The 14,928-nt window shown below is 35.1% G+C and overlaps 1 protein-coding gene across 7 annotated transcripts in view; it reads left to right on the top strand.

Annotated features, from left to right (window-relative positions):
* TRDN (triadin) overlaps positions 1 to 14,928 on the top strand; it is a 212,909-nt gene that overhangs the window by 135,950 nt on the left and 62,031 nt on the right. For 5 of the 7 annotated variants that reach the window (XM_050710075.1, XM_050710078.1, XM_050710074.1 and 2 more), the window contains exons 22-26: positions 1,788 to 1,838; positions 2,338 to 2,388; positions 7,415 to 7,507; positions 9,094 to 9,144; positions 9,719 to 9,769. In XM_050710075.1, the coding sequence (XP_050566032.1) occupies positions 1,788 to 1,838; positions 2,338 to 2,388; positions 7,415 to 7,507; positions 9,094 to 9,144; positions 9,719 to 9,769 (297 nt within the window). The remainder of the gene's footprint in view (positions 1 to 1,787; positions 1,839 to 2,337; positions 2,389 to 7,414; positions 7,508 to 9,093; positions 9,145 to 9,718; positions 9,770 to 14,928) is intronic. The other 2 variants (XM_050710077.1, XM_050710076.1) reach the window with 1 other exon arrangement.

Raw genomic sequence — 14,928 nt, 5'->3', positions numbered from 1 at the left:
TCTGTGTTACTTCGTTTAATCACAAATTCTTTTTTTCATATCATAAATGAGAAAGAGCGAGAGAGAGAGGAGAGGAAATGTCTGTGTCTTCCACACTCCCTTTTCTGTAGAGAGCATTGTACAGGTCATGGAATTCCTCTTGGAAATTTTCATTAATTCATGAGCACAGAAGGACATAGCTTTCAGCCTTCTCACTGATTTTTTTTTTTTTTTTTCTGTTAGCACTGGCCACTGTCATTAACTTAATATTTCAATATTAGTGTTACTTCAGTTTTCATTAGGACTATTAGAAATACATAGCTCCTCCCTATATTTTTCATGGATATTTGCAATGAATTATTTGTTTTCTCACTTTGAAAATTAGTGACTGAATAATAAAATCCTCAGCACAAAACCTGAAGGTAGAAGCAGGAGAGCAGAGGCAGCTTCTGAAGCAGATGTCTGGGATATGGTGAGGATGGAAAAAGACAGCTTTCAGTGTCAACAGTAAATGAAGTTTTTTCACCTGATGGTTACTTCTGATATAAATAAAATTTTATCATGTCTGAATTCCTTCAATGTAGGTTCCCTGTAAACTTAATTTTTCTTAGTCAGAGTCCAATAATAAATCAAGAACAAGAAGCTTTATTGATAATAATGATAAATTGCTGTTGGACACATTCCATGTTTTCATAACAAAAGTGACTTTGTAAATTGTGTGTGATTCCCGGAAGTAAACAATTATCACTGCGGGTAACCACTGTAGCTCTGGAAGTTTCAGATCTATCTGCTAAACACAATACAACTTCCTACTCACTAGGAGTCTTGAACTTTTATCCCATGTGCAGAAACCAAGGGGATCTTGTAACTGATCTTTAAGCATTTCTGGCACTGAATTGCTTCTGAGTTTCCCAATAGAAAGATTTATTTATTATTCTTTTTTTGCTTCATATCTGCTAAAGAATATTGTATTTCTTTTCCAGAAAATGCCAGTTAATTACTGCTTCTCAGATAATATATATAAACCACTGTAACCAGTAGTCTGTACCTAACACGCAGAATTCAAAGTCCAAGTCTGTTCTTTCTATTTTTGGACAGCCTAATCTGTCGTCTTAATTTTGGAGAAGGGTGAGGGAATCTTTGGTTTAATTAGCCCAGAACCACAGCCTCAGCTTTTGTCTGAAACAATATTCTTGCTTTCTGTCTAGACCAGACTATTTCTTATGCCTTTTCAAAGGGACTATCCCTCATAATCCAGTGCCCGTTAAGGACGGTGTGGCCTAGTCATCTCCACTACTTGTCAGTAGGCAGATTAAAAATAACTCTTTGTCCTCCTATTTGTCACTGTTGTGTTGCTCTCAATTTGACATGCATCTGATCCTTATAAAAGAATAATTTCAATAGAGAGATCCTTGGACTTGCTTAGCAAGAATGAACAATCCCAGATGAGGGAAGTACCTACAGCCACTTATAATAAATCAAAACTGGCAGAAAGTGGGGTTTTGTTTTGCACTTTCTGGTTAAGAAAGTTAAAATATCCTTATCACATATTAAGATGAAGCTTTTAAATTTTATAGACTTCATAATTAAGTCAATAAAACACATTTTGTGACCTACAGTCATTCAGAACTGAAATAGGTGAATTTTGTAGAACTTTTTCAATCACTGCTTTTCACTGTTTATTCTGATTTACAGATGTAGTCTCTCACATGATCTAGATGCTTCATTCTCTTAAGATTAAATCTCATTGTTTATGTCAGTTATTGTTTCTAACTGTCACTTTGTCGGTGTGAATACTTCTTTTACAGATCCTGGAAAAGACAAAGAATTGAAATCTCCAGCTGCTACAAAAGATAAAGGTAACACTGAAGGACAAAACTGTATAACACCCAAAGATATTTGCATCAAGAAAAAAATCTTGCTGTCCATTGGGCTTTTGTTCTTAAGATATAGCTTAGTTAGCAAATTATGAGTGTGATACTAGTTCAGTAAATTTGTGGTAAAACTTTGTTAGCATTATAAGAAGTGCAAACAGTTCTTTGCTAATAGGAAATATTTCTAAAAGCCCTTAGAAGTCCAAACTCAGAATTTAGGAACACTATGAACGTTTGCTGTTAAATGCTGCAAAGTGAAATGAGTTTTGAGTAATCTTTGTTCTTTCATCACAGTTAAGAAATGTTCATAATTTCACTTTGTGAAATTAGCATGCACAAAGTGCAGACAGTGTTTTGTACTACACATTTAGTTGGTATCATAGCTCATTGAGAAACTAACAGTTTTTCAACCAATTCTTAACCCAGGGGTTAATCTTTTATCACTCTAGCTTGAAGATTCTTTTTTTTTTTTTTTTTTTTTCAGAACACACTAAAGAAAAGGAAGGAAAGAATCCTATAGCTTTAAAAGATAAAGGTAAGGATACACAAAAGAATGTAATACTTGTTTTAAAACAAGTAGACACACAAAGAAGAATGAAGATATTAACTTAAAAATAATCATTAGAAATCTTGCCCATTAGAAATCTTACCAAACAATATTTAATTGGCTAAAAATGTATACAGGTTTTATAATAAAAACAAACAAACAAAGGCGTAAAGAGAATATTGAAAATCAATTCATATTCAAAAGTCTCAAAAATAATTAAATAAATATCACAAAACCACTCTGAGTTATAGTTAAGATCCTTCTTAAGAACCTTTTCTTTTCTGAATGATACGAAGTATTTAACAGGAACCAGTTAGTGAAGTTTGTACTGAATGCTTGCATAAATCTGTGGGTGCTGTAAGAATAAATCCATGAGCATGTAATTGGAGAACAGGCTTTCTGGGCTCTGCAAAAAATCATAGCTTCATCCAGTCAACCACCTGAGATATGTGAGTTTGTCTGAATCTTCCTTTTTTTTTTTTTTTTTTTAATTTGGTCAGAGTAGATGGTTAGCTCTGCTGAATTTCTTTACATCCATTATTTTGTTGGGTGCTTTTTATTGATTTTATTACTTTCCTCCTTTCCAGAGATAGGTACATTTGAAAGGAAAAGTGATTTATGTTCTGAGATGTTCTTTAGGTTCTTAAGGATAAAAAGATCTACTGTATAGAGGGGCATATTAATGTTTATTCTAAATTTTAGTCATTACATACTATTTCTAACACAGAACTGAATAAAGAGTCTAGTTCAAGCATCACAGGAAGGATGAAAAATAAATTTTAGTGTATACGCATTCTACTCCTAATGTACACAGGCCAAATTTACATGAGCTTGGTTATATGGACCAGAATTGTGTATCAAAACCCTCCTGGAGTCCTGTGGGTGTCTCCACATGCTGCCCATCGCTGTTATTCGCTGATGTGATTGTGCTGGAAAATTCAAATGGACACTTGAATGGCCGTTTGTGACCTGCATGGAGAAAAAAGGCTCAACATTTTGAGAAGAGTCCCAAAACACTTCCTTTGTAGCAAGAGTTTCCTTGGAATCAATGGAAATGAGTTTGCCAGCCCTGAATGAGCTTCTGTAGTGCATTCTTCACTGACTGCTCCTTTGGCAGTAGTTTTAGCAATTCACAGTCGAGGTGTGAGTGACTTCAATCACTATTTGAACAGGTCCTTCTAACACGACCAAGGAGTCTAGACCTTCTCCAATTGGTCTTCATAAAGGGGCAGTCATGATGTGTTAAACACAGGTTGTATTATATCAGATTTCTACATTTTAGGACAATAAGACAAAAATCTCTGTAAGAATTCCAGCATATTACCAGACTGAGCTTCATACCACTTTCTTTACATCATATAATACAGTCATGTATGTCCCAATGCATTACTGCTGCTGACAGCAAGTCCTTGGCCTACTACTTACTGCTGAGTACAGATGTATACAGCCTGCAGGCTTCTGAGTAGCTGCAGCAATGCTGATGTCCAGCCCAGCCAAACCTGAACCCTGAGGTCCTGAGAGTGCCTGCTGATGCAGCCGTCACTGTTTCCTATAATAGGCATGAAACTTTCAGTCTTTGTGTCAAAAAATGTGGGTGTTGATTAGCTAGCTGACTAGCTCAGTTCAGAATATATTGGCAGCAAAGACCCTATAGGAAGAACTTACATAGCTGTACAGAAAGGAAAAAAAAAAAAAGTGCCTTTCTAAACTATGTGCTTTTCCTACTGCATTTTGGATTACTCAGCATATATTTAATATATTAACATAAATTATATGTTAATATAATATTGTTAATTATAATTAATAATTACGGATAATAATAATAATAAATTATATATTAATTAAACATATAATATATTAACATATATTAACCACTCATCTTTCACCTCATATTCACCCAGTCTATAATTTGTAAAGTAATCAAGGCCATATCTGTCACTTATGCCATCCTTCTCCCTGTCTCTCCTCTCTTCAGGTCTCCTCAGTGGCCTCTATAAAGGCTGACCAGCTTATTGGGGCCTTCTTTTCACTGTTACTGGCAAATATATATATATATATATACTGAGGGACACAGGAAAGTAAGGACTTTAAGATTGTACACACATCCTAATAATGTATCTTGGGAGTTTGTTACTATTCCTGTATGGCCAAATAAAGGAACATTTTTAAATTAACTATTAAACACTTGTGATGATTAATGTTTGCCTGGTACCTTTTGCAGTACAAGAGGCATACCCCATACCTCATTCTGTTTGAAGGATGACATAAGTATTGATGAATAAGGATGATGCCCAAACCAAAAACCTTACCATAAAGCAGGCTATTTTTCTTAAACTGATGTAGAGTGTTTGTATTTAAAGAAGAGACTGGAAAAATAAATCCCTGAATTTGGAGATCTCTCTAGGATACTCTACAGTTCACAACCTCACAGTGTTACCCTACCTATTTTATGAGGTCAGTAAATTATCTTGAATCTTAAAGTCTAGTTTTATTGACAGTAAGAAAGGAGAACACTGAAAGAATATATTTCCCTTTTCTTGTGATAAAAGACATCTCAGGAGTACTCTTGAATTTATAACTAGCTTTTCAGCTGAAGTAAAGAAGACCACTTAGAATAATTAATATAAAAGTTTATTTGCTGTTGACATGAGCATATTTAAATAATGTGAGGCCAAGAAAACCCTAGGCTATAATTTACCATTCATTTTTTTTGTTAGATATCTTGCCCAGCTAATCAGAGTAGAAGCTCCTTCATCTAGAGTCTCTAAGAGTAGCACTAAAAGCTTATGATATATCATACATAACTCCTCACTGAATTTTTCTAAGAAATTCACTAGAAATGCACTATATTGAATTATTAAGGTGACAGTATTTGTGCTCTCTATGTAATGTAATTTCACTCATACTCTGTGTTACATGATACGTTTTCCAAACAAATGCTCCTTTTTTTTTTTTTTCCCCTCATGTTTCCTTTTGCCATGCTTTAGGATATCTTTGCATCTTTTCTTATGTAAGTTGTATGTGGACAATAAGTCTATTTATTTTTATGCACAGAGCAGTAGGGGAAATAAGTCAATAGTGTGTATTTCCTTCTTGCCATATACATAATAACACATTGACACTAAAGAAACAAATGTTCTGATTTGCTTTTGCCAAAGCAATTCATGTGCTTCTTTTAAAGTAAAAATACATTGAAATAACATCTTGCCCGTTGCACTTTTTTTTATCTTAACTTATAACACATACAACACATATTTCTCTTCAAACATTGAAAGTTATTTTGTGGGACTTGCCTATCTAGAAATGAAATCCCCCACAGATGTTAAGCAGAAAGCACTGAAACACAATGTTGGTTCAGTTAATATTTCCCCCTATTTACATCAATATATTTGTTGCTGTTGCTTGCATGAAAACTAGAACTTTATCCTGTAGTTCACATACTGCTGCTGCATCTTCCGATATGATTTTCCTAGTTTCCCAGCTTCACCCCTAAAGTAGCATGCATGGAGAAAGCAGCGGGGTGAGTGTTGGCTTTAAGATAACTTTGTTTTTCCCCTTCTGGGACCAGCAGTGAAGCGGTCAGTAGAAAGGAGATGTTTGAGCAACCTTTAGGGAGTCCCTGTTTAAACCCCTGAAGATGAAGTCCTGCTCCCTGGAAGAGAAGCAGGACCACTGATCTCAGTAGCCTTGGCTCATAGGTTGGGGAATCTGATGCACTGTGGAAAGTGTCCTGCACTGATGGCTGCATCCAAAAGTTGTAAGAGTCAAAAGTGCCAAACCTGTTTTAGGCGCTACAGATTGTAGGAAAGCTCGGGTAGATGGGCTACATGCATGACAACAAGACAAAAAAAAAAAAAAAAAGTATTTGGTGCCACCAAAGCCACCAGGCCAAAGGCAATGGTTTATGCCTGTGGCTGTAATAGTGACTGCTGATGTTTGAGATTGCAGGTGTTCAGACAAGGTAAAATGGTCCAGCTGGGGAGCTGTTGCCTCAAGGCTCCCTTTTATAGCTCCTTCAAAAGATTTCAGTCTTCATGCTGAAGGTGTTTTTTTTTTTTAGTCCCCTGAAGGAGACCACCTGCTGCTGTGAAGACCAAACTCCTAATTTAAGTACTTATCCCTGAATGGTGTTATTTCTCCAAAGGCTTCTGCCACACTGGAAGTCAATGTTTTCTGTAACAACTCACACTTAAAACCAGATGGAGAAGTGGGATCACATCCTGATACCATGGCAGCCAGGAAGATGATCACTTTTAAACTTATTTTGGGAAGGATCTTCTTTTAGCTTTACCTATTTTCAAAGAAAATTTGGTTAGCTTTCATTTGGAATAAATGGCATGAGGTTTTTTGTTTGGTTGGTTTTGTTGTTGTTGTTGTTTTCATAGATCCTTAGGTGTTATATCCTGTCAGATGTAGTGTAATTGGGTCTACTCAGCATCCTGAAGGCTCTAATGTTCTTTCTTACTTTGGAAAAAAAAAAAAATCCTTCTAATATTCTCTAATACATAAACAGAATTCAAGAGGCTGTTGTTTTCAAAATAAACAAATAAATAAATAAAATAAAGAAGAAGAAAGAAAGAAAAAATTATGTATATAATATAATACAAATGGTTTATACATCATAATCTATGTTTTTCCTGTACTTGCTGATCTTAAAAGCATGTTTCCTAGAAGACTGAAGCAAAATATTAGGCCCATCAGAGAAAACAGAAAAAAACTTTTGTCTTCATGAAGTGTTGGATAAGGCCCTAAGAATTTCTAATCCTGTGGCACTGCTTGCATTTTCCTTTATTCCTCCTGGTTTCTCTCTTCTGTGAGGTCTCCACAGAAAGAGTGATATATATTCTTTATATTATTGTATTTGCTAGTAATAACTATTGCACCTTAAAAAATATAAGCTGGTCACCAGAGAGAATGTAAGGAAAGTAAAGGTTGAACCCATTTATGTTCACAATTATAGTCTTAATTTTTAAATACTTGTAACTTCTTTTTTCTTTTCTTTTTTTTCCTCCAGTCTTATCTTCTAAATCTCAAAAACTTAATTACTTCCCTACAGAGTCTCTGAAAGGAAAAAATCCCAAGAATCCAGAGGGGTCAAAGGAAAAAGGTAAGTGAAGTTAAGAATTTCAGAACTGAATATCGGAATGGCTATTCAATGCTCGAAAAAGGTCTTAAGTAGCAAGGATATGCAAAGATGGAACACCAAACCCATTCAGGTTTAGGTTGATGTTTGACTTGCTTTATCCTTGTTATTGTTTTTGACATTTGTGCTGTATAAACCCCCAATCAGGTTGATAGTAACTACCTGGGCTTCTTTTAAATTGACAGATTTGAATTTGCTTCCTGGGGAATTTATTGGCAACCTCACTTAATAGCAAAACAGACACCTACATCTCTAATCTTTCCAGATGCAGGAGGTTGGCTTGGTAGCTGTGTACACAGAGTTCACAGATTGTTTGACACTGTTTGACACTGTTTGACAGTGTCTGTTTGGAGAAAACCCTAATTGTTGCATAGTGACATGTATTAAACACTAAAACAAACAGTTCTAGGATTTGTGGGCACTGTCTACTTTCTGGAGAGTACATAAACAACTCAAACATTTCAAGGAAGCAGCAAAACCTAGCAGAGGTTCAGATAGTGTCAAAGACCCATTTTCTTGGAAGTTGGAGGTATTCCATGCAGTTAATGTCTGGCAAAGTGTGTAGTATTGAATAGAGATACACAAAATAATGCACATCTGGGAAGAATTTAGTATTTCTTCTGAATTCTTCAGTGTAACAAAGTCAAGGCACCATGTGGAGATTAAGGAATTCTCCTCTGTGTCACGCTTGTCAGTCCCTGGGTCTCACCTGGACACCACAAAAAGAACATAGTTTTTTCTTTATTTGTTGTTTAGCCAACTACTGGATTTTCTTTTGTCCTTGGTTTTCCCTTGTCACATACAGGAAAATGAGAATGAGAATTTCAATGTTTTTCTCATCTCCTTTAATCCTTTGGCATATGCTGCAGAAAAGAACTGAAAATACAGTTAAGTTCTTGGACTATGCATTGTGATATATGTGACTGTACATTCTGAGGACACGCACTGCTCTTATTTTATACCCAGCTTGCCTGTGATTGTAAAAGGCTATCTATATGCAGGAACTGAAATCCTGTTCACAAACAGTACCCATATGGTCTCCTTTATATTGAAAGAATAACAGAGTTCTGAATGAGTAACTGGTCCTTTTGTCATTCCTGAATAAAGAAAGCTCCCACTTACCTTTATCAGCAGCCTCTGGCATTCAAGTCCAGCATTCCTAATATTTTAATTATATCAATGTAGATTCAATTTTTATTTGAGTTCAGCAAAAGAAAAATCCATTGATGCCAGCTGCTCTATAGAATTTCTTTCCACTTTGTAAGTTACTATTCTTCATTGCCTACCTAAAAGACAGCTAAATAGTTTCCTCCAAATGCAAAGAAACTAATGACATATTGAAGGCTTATTATTTTACATAGCCAAGTCTACAAGCATGAATGAATGACCTTGTTGTTTTGTCCTGTTCTTTATTTCCATGCTGTTAAATCCATTTAATTATCTCATCTTTTTTACTTTCTACATATCAAATTGTCTGACTTGCTTTCTTTTCAAGTGTCATCTTATTTCTCTAACCTGACTTGTGATAAATGTTAAATGTTTCTTTCTAGAGACTGGTAAAAGAAAAGATGTGAGGTCTCCGGCAGTCTTAAAGGAAAAGGGTAACTTCTTATCATTGTATGGTTAGGAAATAACCAGTTGTGTTCATGAAGGAGTCTGTCGATATTAATATATTTTGCAGTTTCAGTATATTTTGAATTACAGGTTTTTGGTGAAAAGGAACTAAACCTATCTTCCTCACATATAGTAAATCACATATCAAAATGAGCAGTGTCTTACACAAATCAGAAATAAAATAATACCATTTACCATTGTGTTCTTTAACTATTGTCTGACATGCATAGCCAATATCGCGACAGGAATTCTAGTCTATTCTGAGTGAATTAGTAACAGTGCTGTTACTAAATTCATGATAGACTTAAATGATAGGCTTCACAGGAATGGTTTGAAATGCAGTCTTTGCCGCAAATTCTGTGGGAATTATTTCAGGTTTGCTTTCAAATCTTAATTTGAGTCTTCTATTGAAGTAAACAAGTTCCAATTCCTAACATCTATCTCTTTCACACTTTTTGCTTGATGAGGTGTTTTGCATGTTTGTTATAGTATAGATGGGCATAATGTATATTCCTAATACTAACTTTCTCCTTCAATTTTTGTGTTTGATATCTTTTTCAGACTCCTCAAAAGGAAAAGAAATGAAGGTTTCAGCTACAACTAAGGAGAAAGGTAACAATCACAAGTTGAGCTGGGCCTTAGCATAAGACTTGGTTGACAAAATAGTGCAAATATTCCCAAATGAAATCTTGTAGTTGTTTTTTGGTGTTTTTTTTTTCATTTATCTATGTCATTCTAAAATGATTTTTAAATGGCATCATTTGCTACTGTGATTTTTTTTTTATTAGTGTGATAAATGGGAGATACGTTCAAGGCTATGTAAGTCCTAACAGCAGTACTGTTAGGCCCCCAATGTTATATGGGCTTATTTTCCTCTTTCTTACTTTTTTTCCTTATTCTTTTTATTTGAATTTATCGTTTCAGACTGTATTTCACTTTTCTTCTACAATACATTATTTTATTGTGGTTTGCTCTCTCTTACACTGAAATATCAGCACTAGCCATCAAATAAAGATCAACTACAATATAAAGTATGTGACCTAAGTACTAGGCATTTTTAGACAGTGATAAAAATGTAATTACAATTAAACAAATATTTTCAGGTTTATTTATTCATATCAACTAAATTCAAACCAGATTTAGTTTTACTTTACACTATTTGAATATTGATTAAATATCACTTATTAAAAAGCAGTTTTCCAGTTTAAATGTGAAAATAGTTTAACATGGATAAGAGCATGTAATAATGTACTAACTAATAACACTCAATTGAACCATAGGAATAGAAGTCAGTCTTAAAAATCATTCATTTGGTTTTGAAAGCTACTTCAGTTAATTTAATAATATTATTTCCTATCTTTAGATTTTACCTAACGATCACTAGAAATATATATGAGGCAATATTTTCTCTGAAAAAGTTATGAAAGTTATGAAAGACATCACTTGCAAGTACAGCTATTTCACATTGTGCATGTAGGTAATATATAGCAGCACAGCAGAAATCAGCCATTACTTTGTGCAGTATTATCATTCTAAAGCAACATAAAGGCTTAAGTGCTACAAAAGTGCTTAAATATTCTGAAACTCTTTGAAGCACACAAAGTGGATGAACCTGGATTGTCAGTCCAAGGTTAAATTAAAATAAGGATGTATTATTTTACCATTTCTTTTAGCTTACTATACTCAACAGTGAGTACTGAAGCATGTTTTTATTTGGTGTATTATTGTTTTAATACAGCTTGGCTTTTATAATTTGAGCTTCAGGAAAGCAAGGCCTGTAGGCTTCCTACTATGTTCTTGCAAACATATCTGGGAAACATAGGTAGGTTAATGAAGAATTAAAATTTGATTAGACCCTAAAGTGTTTGAATACTGAGCTTCTTATTGAGTTTCTCATCTGATTTTTGTCTCCAGCTCTCCAAAAATATTTCCAGTTTAAAGACTGGATAAGTGATAAGAAAAATAAAATATTATTTATTTAAAAAGATCTAGTAGTATAAAGAAGTAATGCATATCTGTAAGAGTTTTCTAGCTGTGCTGCTAACAAATTAGCTTCAGTGAAGTGCCAAACACCCACCCAACTGTACAAAAAAAAAAAAAAAAGTATTCAAAAAGGACTTAATTAACTCAGTTCGATCAGCCATTGAAACAACTGGAGGGTAACAGCTCCTTCGAAGTTCCAAAACTGAGTTCTTTCAAGAAAGAAAATGTTTATTCAAACATCGTTGAACTTCACTGACTGCATTTGAAGTGGTTTATGCTCAGTATCTTTGAGAATGAAACTCATTACCAAGAATTGATTAATTCCATTACCTCTTTTTTTTTAATATAACTCCTCTTCACATAGTAGTTCATAGGACACATAGAAAATTTTCTTTGTACAGTAACAGTAGAAAATTTAGTAGTAATAGTAACATTAGTAACATTTCCAGTGAACTTGCATATCAAACAGATTTTTTCCATGTGGGTTAACTTTTTTATTTATTTATTTTTATTTTTATTAGAGATTGAAACACTGTAAAGGACATTTAAAAAAAAAAATCTCACATGGTAATGTCATCTTAGAGTCTTATAGTTTACTACAAGTCTAGACAGAATAGCCAAGATATAAATGTTTAGTGCAGAATACTCTGATTTTAATTCCACTGCAGTACAATGTCACATTAGAGACACCTGGGGTTATTCTGATAAAGAACAATGGTTTAGATTAAGTCTGAAATAGAAGTCTTTTATATATATATATATATATGTATATAAAATAGCAGCAGAATATTTATATGAGCGAAGCCAGTTCAGTTCAGTGTGGATTAAAAGCGTTGATTCTACACAGACTTTGCCAGCTTCTCAAGTGAGATGAGCACTACAGGCTTTAGTTTTCTCTATCAACTAGCATGAGTCCTTGCATGCAGGTGTCCTTGATGCCTTGCACAGCTCACTGAGAATAACTGATATCTCACAGCAATCTGAATTCCCCTTTGACTTTAACTGGCTCTGTAAGAACTTAACATATTTGAATTAGATGCTGCCAGGCACATCAGGACAACTGCCTTCTTTTTAAGTCTTGTGTGTCAGGTCTGTAAAGTGGCTGATCTGAGCAGGAGTGCAGACCCTTCAATCCCTCAGAGCAAGAGTTCCACAGAAAAATGTAACCTGAGTGGGAAAAACTCAGGTTGTATACATGTGTATAGTGAAGCAACCTTGCTGTCTATAATAGGATTCTGTCATTTTCCAGTCACCAAAATTCATGACACAGCAAATCTTATACACACTCAGTTTGAAGAGTGTTCAGCTCAGTGGCTCCAGGTTCTTAAAAGCTGCTTCTGTCTTTTCTGTTACATGTGACAGATCTTCACAAGCCTTTTCTTAGCTTCTGGGATTCACATGAGTGTAGCACTTCCAAAAGCAAATACAACCAACTCAGTGACACTGAATATGTATGACAATATATTGACATTTTGTCAGAAGAGTGTAACCCCAATGCACAAAGTGGCTTTAAGCATCCATATGGGATGCTGTGACTCATTAAACCTCTCTTTCTTAACAATGATAAGTGACATGTCACATAGATCAGACAGACAGTTTGAGGAAAGCCTTTGCAGGGAAAAATGCTCCAGAAAGTGTGTCCATTGCGCTGTAAAGAAGTTCAAACAAGTCACCTTTATGAGCACCAGTAGGTTTTTTAGACATCTGAAAGTACACAAGAAGCTTCTTCAATGGACATCTCAGTTTAAACTCGCCAACCAGAACACACCTTGAGAAGCAGCAATGGTTGCATAGGACTTCCCACTTACAGCGAGCTGTTAAACCCAGTGCAAACTGCGTTAGCAGCAGTGGCCACAGCATTACCCTCTTTGTTAAGATAAATACATTACTGAAAAGTGAAACCTGAATTCACACAAACTGAAGATAGAATTAGAGTAGAAAATCCTGAATAATAGAAAACCTAAATATAAGGTATATATATTAGGTGTACAAAAATTGAAATAACAGCCTGCTCAAGTGGCCCATCCATTACGGAACCACATTGCTGAGCATTGCTGATTAGAAATTCTTAAGAAAACATCAGACACTAAGATAACAACAGATTTATAAATACCAAGGCTGAGACATGCTCGGAGGTTGAAAATTCTTATTGTGAGTCAGCACTTTTCTGAAAAAAAAAAAAAAATATCTTCAATAGACATTATAAAAGAGAAAAAGAACATTAATTTAATGACATTTTTTTTAAAAAGGAGCTAAAATTTTAATTCCAAAACCAGTTCATATAAATTAAAGATGAGGCAAGTTTTATTAAAAACTATTAATGTAACTTTCTCACTATGGTTTGATACTTTTTGTTTGTTTGTTTATAGGAAAATATTCAAACTGAAAAAGAAGTAGGATGTGCAGAAATATACTTTTCACGTATATATATATATAGCATAGTTGTCAAAACAGCTTCATAAATGAAAATATGCCTACTGATACTTAGGGTATTTCCTGGAGACTTTGACACACTGGAACACACAGTTCTCCATAATAATACTCTTAAAAGTCCTCTGAATGCGTATGTATAACTTTTTATTCATACATGCTTATACAATAAAACACAATTCTTGTTGTGTAACATTATTAATTACACATAACATTTGAAATAAAAAAAATGAGGCTTCTCTCTGCCCAGAACTGTATACTTCTCAACAGGTTACAGAGTCAGGATCCTTCCGCCGATCTCTGGGCCCAAAAGCATTGTGTTTTTTTCTGCACTGATCCAGAGAAAAACTGCCCCTCTCCAAAAATGCTTTTTACTCTGGGTGCTCCCTCTGAAAGGTGAGAAAAGAGACAAGAGATTTGCATCCTCTCATGCTGCAGGAAGACAAGATCCCCCACTCCTTGCCCTTTTACTATGCTTCTGAAGAGAGATTTGTGAAGCGTGCTTGAACCTAAAAGGTATCAAGCGTCATAGACCCAGACAGGCATGGAAGAAGCCAAGCTCCTGCTGGTAGTTGGTATTTTCCTTTTGTTAGCTGTCAATGAGAGGTGGGACCAGACTCCACATACAGTCCAAAGGGACTCACTTAGAAATGCAGTCACTTTTACTGCTTCTACCCAGTGACTCTGCAGGGGGGAGAGGGAGGAAGAGTGCTGATAGTCCATAAAAATACTCTGAATCACTCACCAGGGTGGTTTTACCTTTTGAGCAATATTTTCTACACGTTAAAAAAAACCTCCATGTTTCCCCCCAAGGTGGAATCAGTGTTAACCAAAGAACCTATGAACCCTAAGGCTGAAGAATTCTCATGGGTAGCTGGGTAGCCCAGGCTTTTCCCAATGACAACATTGCACCACCAAGACCTCTATCACTGCCATGCAGTTTCTCTATGCTCAAAATGAGTCCTGAGATGGGGCTTAACCCCTGCTATTGCCTGTGCCCCTCCCTGCCTGGGGCACAGGCACTGCTACAAATGCTCATGAGACCACTAAATGCTCTGTAGACCACTAAAGCTGTCCACTGTGAGCCCCAAAGCAACAAGATCCAAGTGATCCAAAACTAAAAATGTCCATGAGATCTGTTCATTTTACACTGATGTGCCAGCTCCCTGGAATAAGAACAATTTTTGGAGAAAAATGGTCCACGCTGAAGCAGAACTTGCACTCTTGTGTTGCTTTCAATCTAGGCAATGTGCTCATATATTGTCATTAAGGCATTGCGGATAATGAAGAAAAAAATACTGTTAACTTGATTTAGAGGTTATTTAGTGAATGAAATTTTTCTTTTTAGGTCTGACAGC

Source organism: Cygnus atratus, chromosome 3 (genome assembly GCF_013377495.2).
Source record: "Cygnus atratus isolate AKBS03 ecotype Queensland, Australia chromosome 3, CAtr_DNAZoo_HiC_assembly, whole genome shotgun sequence".
Classification (NCBI taxonomy): domain Eukaryota; kingdom Metazoa; phylum Chordata; class Aves; order Anseriformes; family Anatidae; genus Cygnus; species Cygnus atratus.
Note: the sequence above shows the minus strand (reverse complement) of the source record. Positions and strands in the feature narration are given on the sequence as shown.